At 48.0% G+C, this 12,680-nt stretch overlaps 1 protein-coding gene across 1 annotated transcript in view; it reads left to right on the top strand.

Annotated features, from left to right (window-relative positions):
* CCDC85C (coiled-coil domain containing 85C) overlaps nucleotides 1–12,680 on the top strand; it is a 114,069-nt gene that overhangs the window by 96,826 nt on the left and 4,563 nt on the right. Inside the window, exons 4-5 of the mRNA XM_032988978.2 lie at nucleotides 4,254–4,349; nucleotides 11,470–11,568. Coding sequence (XP_032844869.1) covers nucleotides 4,254–4,349; nucleotides 11,470–11,568 — 195 coding nt within the window. The remainder of the gene's footprint in view (nucleotides 1–4,253; nucleotides 4,350–11,469; nucleotides 11,569–12,680) is intronic.

Genomic DNA, 12,680 nt, shown 5'->3' with positions numbered 1-12,680 from the left:
AAGTGTCAGGTGGGTCACACACAACTCCACAGCCTTTGGTTCCCTAGGACTTTTTCTTCTTAAAAACTTGGAGAACTGTCTCTGGGTCTCAGAGGTGCAGTGGTCAACAAACCCTGTGTGTAGGGAAGATAAGGTGCTTCCTCCAAGCATTCGGGAACCCCAATGCATCAGGTACGTAACGTCGAGCTCCCCACTCTTAATTAGCCTGGTAATCTTAACTGCTGGGCCGCTCCTTCTTTTGGCAGTGTGACGGCAGCTGTGGAAGAAACAGAAAGTGGTGTGAGATGTAATTCTACACGGGTGACCATTTGACACCAAAACATACATGTGCAGTCGTTTTCTTTCGGAACTACAAATTCCTTGTATACGTCTCAACTCTGCTGCTGTAAACCTGGAGCAACTCTAAAGTTAGTTGAGGCCAAAGAGAATAAGAAACTTTGCATTTTGGAATGACTCAGCTTATTCTGCTGAGGCTGAACCTCAGTAGAAGTAAAGTAGAAAAATGATCAGGATGATATTTCTCAATAGCTTTATTATAAATATAACAGCATCCTTTTTGGTGACTTCTGAGCTGCGTTTTAGCACCATTCATGTATATAATTATGTGACACCTCAGCCACATGTCTGAGGATGAAAAGTGAACCATCTCTGAGTTACCAAACACTATGAAAACATAGCAAGTGGAAAAGCCAGGTGCCCATCTAGTACAGAGAGTGCATATTTAACAAAACCAGACAGGGCGGGGAAATTGAGAGTGATACACACCCCAAAACACACCGTATTGCCTTTTGCCTATATGGGCAGTTTCTGCTTCTCAGAATGTAACCAGATTAACCTTGCTTTATTGTCCATCAGGGTGCTGAGTCAGTTGTGTTCCCACGGCTTTGAAAATGTCAGCTATAGGGAACGGGAAGGGCATGGGTTTCTGCAGTGATGGTGGTCCTCAGAGTGGCTAAGTTGAAGTGCTGGGGTGCACTTGCGGTAATTCTTACCCACAGTTTCAAAATTCATCCATTTTAGGCATGAGGAATCTCCACCATCTATATGATTTCAGCTACTACCTTAACGCCGACTTCCTGAGATCCCCCCCCTCCCTCCTGTCCTCCTCCCCTTCTTCCAGTCTCCTACCTCTAGTTCCCCCTCCCCAGCATTTCATCTCAGCTGGTTTCCTGTTGGGCAAAATGCACATCCTCCTCTTTCTTCCCATTCCCTCCCTTCTCTTCCACTGTTGGCAGTTTTCCAGTCCAGCAACCTTGACCTTACCTCCTATTCCTCCCATTTCCTCCCCTTTAGCTAACACTATTGGTGAACTCTGCCCATTTTCCTCTCCTCCATCCTCCAAAGGCTGGCCATGCATCCTGCTGGATATGTTGTCATTTATTTCCTTGCTGACTACAGTCCCCTCTTTTCTGGCCTCCTTTATGTATGCCTCTATGCAGGAAGCTGATAGGAGTTTGGCCGACGGGTGTTTTTGGTGAACTACACTGAAAGCAGTCGGAGTGAAGCACCTCCCCCCCCTTTATAAAACTCTTTTTGTGTCTGGAGCCTTTTCTAAGGGTGCAACTGCACAAAAAGCACTAATATATTAGTGATAATAATGATAAATATTAAGCTACCCTTAGTAGTGTGGGTACTTTTACTCGTCGCATCCTACAGTTGCAAGGAGCGGGGATGTTGGTGAGATCCTTGCTTGCCCCACAACTTTCTTCACATTCATGTTTGACCTTTTGTAGTAACAGTCTCTGGCTTGGGGCATAGCAGGCCAGCGGCGTGGTGCTTGGTGCACTCCCATTGCTGACAATTGCACTCAGCAGTTTGGACATCTGTTTCAGTTGGCTGGGGGCTTTGGCTTCCAAGCTAAGGATCAGGGATCATGCCAATTTGAGAAATGAAGTCGTCTGTTACTGAGTCTCTGACAGCAAGTTTTGGGTCTACCTCCTTTGCTGCATCCCTCATTCTTTAACATTATTTTTCTCCAGTCAAACTCTCTACCCATGTTGAGGTGGGGCCCAGTTGTTTGCCCTTGCCAAATTTCAGCCACTTGTCCGAGAAAGAAGGTGACCATTTAGGTGTTTTTTTATGTGATATATGATATATCTAGTGCATCACCATGCTTGCCAGATTACTTTTACCTTGTCAGTATGGTGATCAGTTAAGCATGATCAAGCTCTTTAGGAAACCTTTCTCTCCAATCTTTCTGGTTTCATTTGTATTCTGTAATAATTTTGAGAGTGATTGCCATCATGGAAATGCTTTGTAGCTCATTAGTGACTTGAGTTCTGTGACAAGAAGCTGCTGCTGCTTGTCATACAATAGACCTCGTGATCTACTCTACTTCGGTCAGAAAACTGCGCTTAAAATGTCAGCAGCAGGATCCAGCAAAATTCCTTTTACTGTGTCACATTAGTCTCAACTCAGAAAAAATATTGGATGTTAGACCTTTGCTTGGTATTTCCTGTGTTGCTTATAAAGAGGGCCGTGGGGGAAGATCCATATCAATTATGGTTCGTGGCCATAAGCTCCTAAATATTCTGTTTTCAGTTGTCATGGTCTTGGTCATTTGTGGAAAGAAGGCAGCTTTCGTGCCGAAGCCAGAGGAATTATGCATGTGTTGGTGTCTTTGACCTCTGTGGGAGGCTGATTCTGGAAGGACTCCGTTGCATTTCTCAGCACTGTGAGAAATTTGTAACCCATTTTGGAGCCTTGAGTTGCAGCTATAGACTGACTGGACCCAGTCTCTGGAGCTCCCTCCCCAGCCTCTGCCTTTTCTGTGTGATGTTATGGACGGGGTGGCTGAGGACATGTCCCCAGGTGGCCACAGCTCCAGCGAGCAGGTCCAGAACCGTGCCCAGCCTGTGAGCGTCTCTTGGTCTCTGTGCTTTGGCAGTCTGTTAAATCTTGTTGGAGAATTATTATGGAGTTATTAAGCCTAATTCTCCTTCTTCTGAGATGCCTGCCTCTCAGAAGGAAGTGTTTCTATCACTAGCAACTCAGTTCATGAAGGTTGCTATTATGAGTAAAAGGCTGTTGGTCCTGACATGGGTTAAGCCCACATCAGTGGCCTAGGCATGAAAGGCATGGTAGCATGCTTTTCATGCTGTCTTTGTAGCCTAATAGATTGGCCATCTTTCCTTTATTATATGCACATGAACACTTTTATTAGTAAAAAGGCCCCTACAACTTAAAACATTTGGAAGAATGAGAGGTGGCAAAGTGCCCGGCCGTTGGTCCTCCTTTCTGGCACAACTAGCTTGCTGGCCTTGGCTTAGAAGGCAAAGCGATGAGATGAAGCATAAAACATGCTGTGTTTTTAAACGTGGAAGAGATGAGAATGGAGTGCCTCGTGCGTTGTATGTGAAAGCGTTCCTGTGATGGTGCTACATGCTGCTCTGCCGTCCTAATTTGCTTTCAGAGGCCCCCAGTATAATCATTCTTTGTGTTTCCTAAAGGATATGAAGACTAAATACGAGTTTGGTCAATGGTTTCATTGTTGATTTCTCCCACTGCTACAAAGCAATGCAAAAATATTAGGGACAGGCAGGGTGCATCTCACTGAATAAAGATATTGTGTCTTTTATAATCCAAGTCGGATGCCTTTAAAAAAGGAAAGCCCTATGAAAAGTGCTTACAAGCCTGTTTGGACAGTAGAAATCTTTTGTAAAATGTAATTTCAGCATCTTTCCCAATGGGATCCTTCGTGCAGGAGGAATGGACAGCATTTTGGAAACAAACCCAGCCAAGATTAGGTTTGGACATCTGCTTATTTTAAGGTTGCTTTCACAATTTTCTCTGTAGCTTTGGATTGGTACTTGATGTCTATGTGAAAAGATTGCCAGAAAAGCAATGAAGCCACTTCAGTTGTTTCTTTCATGAATGCAGCTTCTTAGAAATGACTGCTTTATGCTGGAAAATCGTCATGTTTGCATTGCTCCCTTGACTGGAAGGATGAGAACCATTTGATCTTGTCTTTGTACAGAGTTATCCTAAGGGAGCAAAAAATGTTTCTTGAATTGGTTTAGATTTAAACCAGGGTGATCTTCTGCCTGAGTATATTTAGACTGAGTGATGGTAGGCTTAAATGGCATTTAATCAAGTGACTTGTAAGGAAGAGGTAGTGGTGCCTTCTGTCTTTTCAGGTGGCTGAAGGGGATTGAATTTGAGAGAAGCTAGTGCTCAGATTTTCTGGATATTTTCTTCCTCTTTGCTTAAATCACCCACAGGGAATTAAAACATATCTTCTCTTATTTCAACAGGGACCAGCTCGCATGACATCCGATCTTACATCTTCTCCTGCAGCAGGCTATGTCCCTGTTGGTCAGAAACCAGAGGCTGTTGTTCATGCCATGAAGGTAAGGACTATGCATGATTATTTTTTTGGGTGGGAAACCGCCAACGAAAGCTGCTGATGCTGAAGGTGTTGACTACCCTTTCTGTTCACCACTCCTGTGTAAAGTAGGTCTCTGGGGTGACAGTGCTGACCAAAACGCTGTTTTTAAAAGGGACACAAAAACTGTTCCTACACACGTTTTGTTATTGAAAATCCTGCAGCAGTGTTCAAAGGAGAAAGACTTTATTTTATGTAAATACACAGAAAACCATGGCATCATACCCATGTAGATATGTGCACCATCAGTGGGGATTAAAGTCAGGACCATTGCCAAGAACAAACATGAGAGACTGCTAGGTGAGTTAAAGGAGAAACCTTGCACCGTGATTTCACAGCAGTTCTCAAGTCCTAGTGACCATCCAGTAGCAGGACAAATGTAATGCCCTGGTGTTACATGTTTATCTAGTTAAGCAAGTTACTTCTGAGTATCTATGGGACACAGAAACACAAATCGTTTCCAAGGTGTCATAGAGATGGCTGGAAAGTCCCTTAACTAAGTTAGGCCTACTCTGGTTGGAATATACTGATTTATATATTTAGATTTGTTGAAGTTGAAAAATGTTGTACAGGGTTAAAGAGCTTTCGTCAGACCAAAGGAGCCTTCCTGGATGGCTACTCTGGAGCTCAGATCCCCATGGTCATAGCTGGAAACAAGGTTCAGCAGTGGCATCAGCACTTAGACTGTCCTAGGACCTGGAGACTGGTGCTTACAGAGCTCTTTGCTTTGTACCTTTCCACATCTGACAGCTAAATAAATGGCACGGTTGTTGCTCATAGCTTTGATCTGCAGGTTCCCTACATTTTATAGTTTTCAATGTTTTTAGCTTACTTGTCTGTGCCTGTCATGGGTCTCTTGGCTCCAGGACAGATGTGGCAGACGGTGGTGGTGAAACCAAGTGTCAAGAGAAGCAGTAGTGAAGCTGACAAGGATGTTGGTTCCACTGGGCAGTTGCGAGATCCCAAGAGGATACTGAGTGCCAGTATTTCTCAAGTAGTTCATCTTCTGTGCATTTATGGTGTGTGAGGAATAAAGAAAGCAAAGACAAGCCTGGTTTGGTTTGGATCAAATTTGAATTTAAATTATAAAAGAGCTGAAAATCTTGATTCTTCAGCTTACTTGAGGCTTTATACACCCAGACCGTATAAGTCTCATTGGATCTTAAGTGAAGGGTGTCCAGCACCATTAAGGATTAAAAAATACCTTTAGAACAGTTTTCACTAGTTCCCAAAGGAGCCCATAGCACAGAAGTGGCAGTTCCCTTGCCTGCATATATTCATCCTGTGTTTTCCAGACAAGTTTCTTCTTTACCTGTTGTGAATGGTTCTGTGCTGTCAGAAAGTTGTTGTGCCTCATCCTGTACTATGCTGCACTGTGCTTGTGGGTGACATTTCTCCTGTGTATATACGCATATGGATCTGCTAAACCGGTGCCTTGCAGAACATTGCAGACTCATGTGGTACCTTTGTTTTTCTGACACTTTGTACTAACGCAGTTTCACTTGAATTTAATCATCCAAGCCTTCCAGGCCAGACTACTGCTGTTAGCTTTTTCTGCCCAAGCTGTGGGGTTTGTACCTTTCTGCTCCTGCTCTTCACTGCATTTGGTGAGGTGGTGGTGAGGGACAATATTAAGCAGAGTCGATAATGTTTTTAAGTTACAAGATCAAATAGTTGTAAATTGATTATGAACACATTCTGAGGAGAATCGTCTTCATTTTTTTCTTCTTTCTCTTTTTCTTCCTCATCTTCTTCTTCTAGGGCTAAAAATATTCTCACATTTGAAGCGAGGAGGAAGTTCTCCTATAGGCCAGTGTGGCGGGGAGGGATGAGGTGTTTATTTTTCCATCCTGTTGCCCATTTCCAAGGATCACCTGGAATTTGAAAAGACTAAGGAAAGTGGTCATAGTCTCAGTCTCTCCTCCTCCCTTCTTGTGGCACAGTGAAATTGTGGCTGTTGGTCTCCAGCCACAGATCTTAAACTGGGTAGAAGATAACATTTTTTGGCCACGGCATGCTGTACCATGTGCAGTAGGTCTTACTTGTTCTCTGCAGAGCTGGGCAGCTTTTCCAGTGCCAGCCCCTGCGTGTGGGAAACTGGATGCAATTACCAGCTTAGACCCTCACCACCTGTGAAACAGCTCATGACCTTCCCTTGAGGAGAAGGGAATAGCCTACAAATGAGACCTTGTACTTTGGCTATACCACATCAGATATTAGAAAAATCCCTTTTTGGTTGCGTGAAGAAGTCCTTATGGCTGTAGCAGGCTAGCTCCTTACCACAAGGAAAGTCAAGGAGAGATGGAAGTTGGCGTTACTTGTCTTGCAGGATGCTTGCATGCAAGTCTGTGCAGAAGTGTTGTGGCTGCAAGGATGTGCCTCTGTGCCCAAGCAAAGGTCACTGAGGGGCTGGGCACTCTGCGTGGACCTGCAGGGCTTCTGGATTGCCTCCATCTGCACCCACCTGAGTGGTTTTCCTAGGCTTTTTCTGGCAGCTGAATGCTAGCTATGTGGCTGAAGCATTGCCTGCCATTTAGTGTATGTTCATTCTTTCTTGAGCACGTGCAGGGGTTTTCTTTATTTTTGCTTCTGAAATAGTTTTTGTTTGTGCCTACTAAATAAGGAGCAAGATGACAGGTTGGCACTCCTAACAGCTGTTTTTGCTAAGAAGAATAAAAGGTACATATGCTACAGCTTAGTATCTCAGTGAACATCAAAGCACTTTTCTTAGGAACTGAGAAAACCTGTAGAAGATGTGAGGAGGTGAGGAGGAGACAAGTGTAAGAGAACGATGTTCAGACTCTAAGCCAGCTCCCCCCTGGACCTCTCCCATGTGCACAGAGCCATTGAGCAGGTGCTCAGTGACTCCCACTAATCTTGGGTGAGGCAGGATTTGGCCCTGCCAAAACTAGGGAAAAGCCCTAACAGGGCATATAGACTGTTCCCTTGCTGGAGCAGGATGCCGTGTTCCCCAGAGCATTGTCCATTTGACTTCTGAATTAATAAAGTCAGTGAGGCTTGCACCCTTCAGAAAGCATCCCTCAACCGCAGAGTCCTTTTTGGTACCGGAATGCTTGCCTCAACTTTCAGCTCCCCTTCCAAAGCTGTACTGCAGTCATCCGGACTCTTTGGTGGGATTTTTCTGTTTGTTTTTTAAATACGCATTGCATGGCGATGTGGGGCCAGTACAGCAAGTCAGAAGGGAGGTGGATGTGAGGGACCGGGTGACTTGGAGGCGACACTGCCTTGGTCACAGGCATCAGTGCAGTCACGAAGGACAACTAAATATACCCAAGGTGTTCCTCACGGTTTACGTATTGGCAGGGGGAAGGCCAGGCGAGAAAGCCAGTGGTGGCACCCCCAGGCAGAAGAGCAGCGTTACCGGGTCCAGCGCCATCCCCCTTCCCGGGGAATCGCCCCATGCCCTCGAGGAGCAGGCAGCATTTCACCCAGGGAGGTCACAGAGTGCCGGTGTGTCCGCAAAGGGCCAAGTGCTGTCAGTGCAGCTTGGGGAAGAGCAACACGGAGGGGGTGGCATGAGCCACTCTGAGCCTGGGGTACACTTGTCTGGTTTCTGTGGGGTCCTGGGTTGAGATGTGGCTGAAACTGTGGGAGAATATACCCTGGTTTCTTAGATCCACACTGAATCCACAGTCCCAGAACTTCAGCTCAGCCACAGACAATTTATGTGAAGGCACGTCCATAGTCATCAGCAATGTAATCAGAGGACAGGCGGCGCCTGGCAGGATCTGAGAATGGCTGGGGCTGGGTCAGCACTAAGAGGCCTTCCTGTCTTTCTTCAGGAGGTGATTTCACCCTTCAGAGTGTATTTTTTTCCAGCATGCCTTTGCAGGGTAGGCTGTTGAATTTTATCCCCCTGAGTCCCTTTTTTCCCACACCCAACACATCTTTACAAAGTGCCTACCGGGACGTAGGGTGGGCCTGGGGAGCGGGATGGCTTCCAGGTTAATGAATCCCAAGTCATTCAGAAATGAAATACATCCGTAACTTCCATCTTATCAGCTTTCAGCTCCAGCTCTGCCCGCTTTACACCACTGAAAGACATTTCCACTGAAAGAAATGGGCTGTGCCACCCCTCCATATCTCCTGGATGAGGGAATGCAGCTTTAGTCGAAGTGCAAGTCGTAGAAAAACAGTTTATTTCTGTCTGCTGAGACTCTGGTGTCTGCAGGATTGATCGCTGGTGGAAGCAGAGGCTGGAGCTGATGTGATCTCTAACTAATCTGAGCCATGGTTGTCCTTGACACGTGCCCTGTGGACACAGCCGGTGCTCAGCTGCCCGCCCTGGCGCTCCGCACGGGGATGGGATCCTGCAGGCTGCTGCCTTTGCAGCCCGGCGTCGGGGCCACGCTGACTCCAGCCGAGCGAGTTCGATCTGCGAGTCCAGCTGGATCAATAATTAATTCCCTCCTCTTTAGCAAAAAATAGATGCTCTCTCTGTCAGCGCATACATGCTTTTTGCATCCCTCCTGCCCCTCCTCTTCTCTTCGAAAGGATGTGGATAATTCTTATTTGTGCAAGGGTTGGTCCTGGCTATGTTGGTTAAACTAGCTGGTGCATTTTAGAAGTAGGTTAAGGGCCCTAGGAGAATGACCTATTTTTGTTTGTAACGCAGTTTGAGTACAGCGGGATTGCTGTGCCGAGGCAGACTGGGGGATAATCTACCCTGGTATCCCATTTCATGGAGCAGCCGGTGCTGTATGCCTCAGCAAAGGGTGAAACCCATCTAGCACTGCATCTAGCCCTGTGCTTCCCGAGGAGCTGGAGGAATATTTACATGCACAAACACATCTGCTGTCAGCTTTCTATGTGTGCGGATGTATCATGGCTAGTAAGAGCATGTGCTTTCTGATGGTGTTGGGTGATTCCGGGAGCTCTGACCCTGCACGCTGAGCTGACCATCTTTGCTCATCAGCCCTGGGCGAGGCATGTAGGTCAGCCCAGATGCAGCAGTGAAATCTCGAGGCAGTCCCGTGCTGTGATATCCCCGACTTTTGCAACATGCCCGTCCGGGGGAGCTATCCGAAGGCGGGCGGGTGCGATGGGGGGGGGTATTCTGTGGGTCAGTGTGTTTCCAGTGGGAAGCAAAGGCTGCCTTCAGCCCCAGGCAGCCTCGTCTGTGTGATGGAGGGACCACCCTGGCGCCCCGGGGCGCTCTGCGGGGGTGGCCGGGACAGCGCGTGCCCCAGGACGGGCCGGGGCTGTCTCCCAGCTGCTGCAGGGGTGCGGGGTGTGGGCAGCACGTGGTGGGGGACAGCAGCCTTACGGATGTGCTGCGTCTTACCAGCCATGGGTGGCTTGGGGAGCATGTCTCCAACTGCTGTTTGAAAGAAAGAGGTTAAAAGTCAGACGTTTACCATTTTCAAACATTGTCAACCTGAAATCTAAGAAAATAAATGACAGGCAGAAAGTTTCCACAGTTTTTTGCAGTGTTCTGAGCTGCTTTCACAGCACGTTTACTTGTCTTCCCAAGGCAGATCTGTGAGTGCGGCCCAGCCACCAAGCTGAGCGGTGTCCAGGGTGCTCACGAGCACAAGCACTGGATGTTTCCAGTCCGGGGTGTCAGTGCTGGAGCTGCAGCATCTCTGTCTCTGTGAGGAAACCTGGTTCTTCCCAGTGCCTGCTGGAGATGCCCTCTGAGCCACACAGCAGAGCCTTCTTGGAGAATCTCAAATCCTTCCCCCCGCTCCCTTTCAGGCTATTCCTTAGATTTTTACAGCCGCATCTCAATTTTTTGCAGTGCTTTCCTCCTGTTAGTATCATGGGGAAAGCCCCGTAGGCATGAGCAGGAGGGAAGGAAAAGGCAATGCCTCCTTCCTCCAGTCTACTGCAGGCAGGGTGCTGCAGGCACATACCTGGGCCTGCTGCTTGTAGCCAGGCACGAGAGGAAAGACAGCAAGCTGGAGCTGCATGTGGCGGACCGGACAGATCTGGCACTAGCACTTTGTGGGTACAGCCTGTGTTCATACCAGCTGAACTCATTAAGCAGCTGGTAACGTTACCCTGTGGCTGCAACCCTGGGCGTGCAGGGGTGTGCATGTGTGCCAGCCCCGGCCAAGGGCCACCTGTTCCCTTATCTTTATGGGACGTGTGCTGGGGGTGGAAACGGTGCTGACAGAGAGTAAAGTAAAGCCTGGGGAGTCAAGGGCATTATCTCCATCTTCAGAGGGCATCTGTGGCACAAGGAGAGGGAGGCCCAGATTCACCTCGGCACTCAGTGGGGACGGCGCCTTCAGAGGACTGTGGGCAGCAGGAGGGAGGCAATACTGGTTTTTTCCCTACCTCGTTCCCATCCCCTTCGCAGCCTGGCTGCATCCAGCTGGAAGAGGGAGTGGGTAAGAGCTGGGAATCAGATTGGGATCTCTGAGTTCCAGGACTCTGTGCTAACAGCCCGTCTCTTGCTCAATGTCATCATGGGCCTCTGAGGGGTTCCCTTGGGAAACTAAATGCGTTGAAAAGAATTTCAGCCAAAAGGTGAGTGAAATTGGCCATGTCTGTTTAAGAACCGAAAGTTCATGTCTGTTTAAGAACTGAAAGTTCATGGCTGATCGGAGACCACACGCTTAGGCTGTGCAGTGGGGAACATTCTGCTTTTCAGTGGTACGAACCTCTGTCCGCCTCCTTCTCTGATGGCTAAAACCCTGTTAGACCTGCAGCCTGCCGGCCTGGGCTGACCACAGTTGCCCCATGACTCAGATCAGTAGAAGGGAGTGGAGAAGGTCCACTCCTGCGAAAGAGGGGAATGGAGGGAGCATGAGTTGCGCTGCCTGGAAGGTGGGGCCACCAGCAGCGCTCCTGGAAGAGATGTGTTTGTGGGCACAGGCAGCTCACTGCCAGTTATCACTTGGTCCCCCGGGACTGTGATGGCAGCCACACCGTGCAGGTGGTGGGACAGAGGCATGCCATCACCTGGGGAGGCCCAGCTTGATGTCATGCTCATCTTCGCAGCGCCCTGATTCTCAGGGCTTTGTCAATCCTGACAATTTAAATACCGGTTAATGAGGTTGTTAGGAACACTTCATTGTTTGAGGAGCATAATGCTTTTGTAATATTGTTTTTTGTAGGTCCTTGAGGTCCATGAAAATTTGGACAGACAAATGCAAGACAACTATGAAGAAGACCTGAGTGAAAAGGAGAAGGCGATTGTTCGTGAAATGTGCAATGTAATAACTCTTCTCAGCAGCTCTCGGAGCTTCTTTCATGGTCTTTTGTTAGAAGTACAGAGCAGCAGGGGTCTGCTGCATACGAGCCCTGTTTGATGCGAGATCCACAGTCACGAGGGAAGAGCGGAGGCTCTGCTGACCACCGCTTTGGCTGTCAGTAACCCAAGTGCCTCATCCACTGCCTGGAGCAGCCTTTGCTCTGTAGATGCTTCCCACCCTGCTGCCTTCAGGAGTGCAGAGTAGCTAGTCTAGGTGACAGAGAGCTGTGCAAAGGGCTCTTCTTGGGTTAGAATCTTGTTACAGTTGACTCCAACAGTGTCCCTAGGGCTTGGGCTGAGCAGCAGCTGGTTGCTGTCTTTAAAGCTGTACGGCTTGAATGGGTTTGAGCCTAAACCATAAGATAACATCAGAGGGAGAATATTCATGTCTGAACAGCATCATGGTATGTTCAGTGCTTATAGCACTGCCAGCGTGCTGGGCAGCCATGCTGTTAACTGAGCTTGCCGCGTCCTCTGCTGTGAGCATTCGTACCAACCTCCGCTCTGCGGAGTCGGCGGCGGCTCTGCCTCCAGCTCCAGCGCTCCTTGGCCACGCTTTGGCTTTGAGCAGAGCTCAGGATTTCTGCTAGAACGTGGCTCAAACCACGTCGCTTGCTGTCGGGGATGTGCTGTTTGACGGTACCAGCAGTGCCCGCAGCAGGGAGGAGGATCCTCATGGAGCCTTCTGTGTTAGAAGTCACCGGTGGAGGTCAGTCCTGGTGGCACCATTCAGTGCCTGACCCTCCGTTTAAATTCTGAAACCCACCTCAACCCTAAAAAGGGGGTGTAAAGAACACAAGATCACCGCAAGCATCCTTGGCAAGGGCTGAGGCACTTTGCTTTGGTTGCTTGAGTCCTATCAGCAAAGCCAAGACCAGAGTAAATGAGGGCGTGCTTTCTAAGATATTTTGTCAGCTTAATATCACATTCCCTTGTAGCCATGCAGGGGTAAAAGTAAAGTGACCATAACTTCTTCCTCCCAAATGGACTCATTTCTGTTTCTGTATCATCAAGTGGTTTTTTCTTTAAATATTAATTTTATGTAGACTCAAGGCAGCTATGAAGTGCTTTGCA

The sequence above is a fragment of the Tyto alba genome, unplaced genomic scaffold (genome assembly GCF_018691265.1).
Source record: "Tyto alba isolate M040663 unplaced genomic scaffold, T.alba_DEE_v4.0 Super-Scaffold_18, whole genome shotgun sequence".
NCBI classification, from domain to species: domain Eukaryota; kingdom Metazoa; phylum Chordata; class Aves; order Strigiformes; family Tytonidae; genus Tyto; species Tyto alba.
The sequence above is the reverse complement of the archived record's forward strand: the minus strand, read 5'-3'. Positions and strand labels throughout refer to the sequence as shown.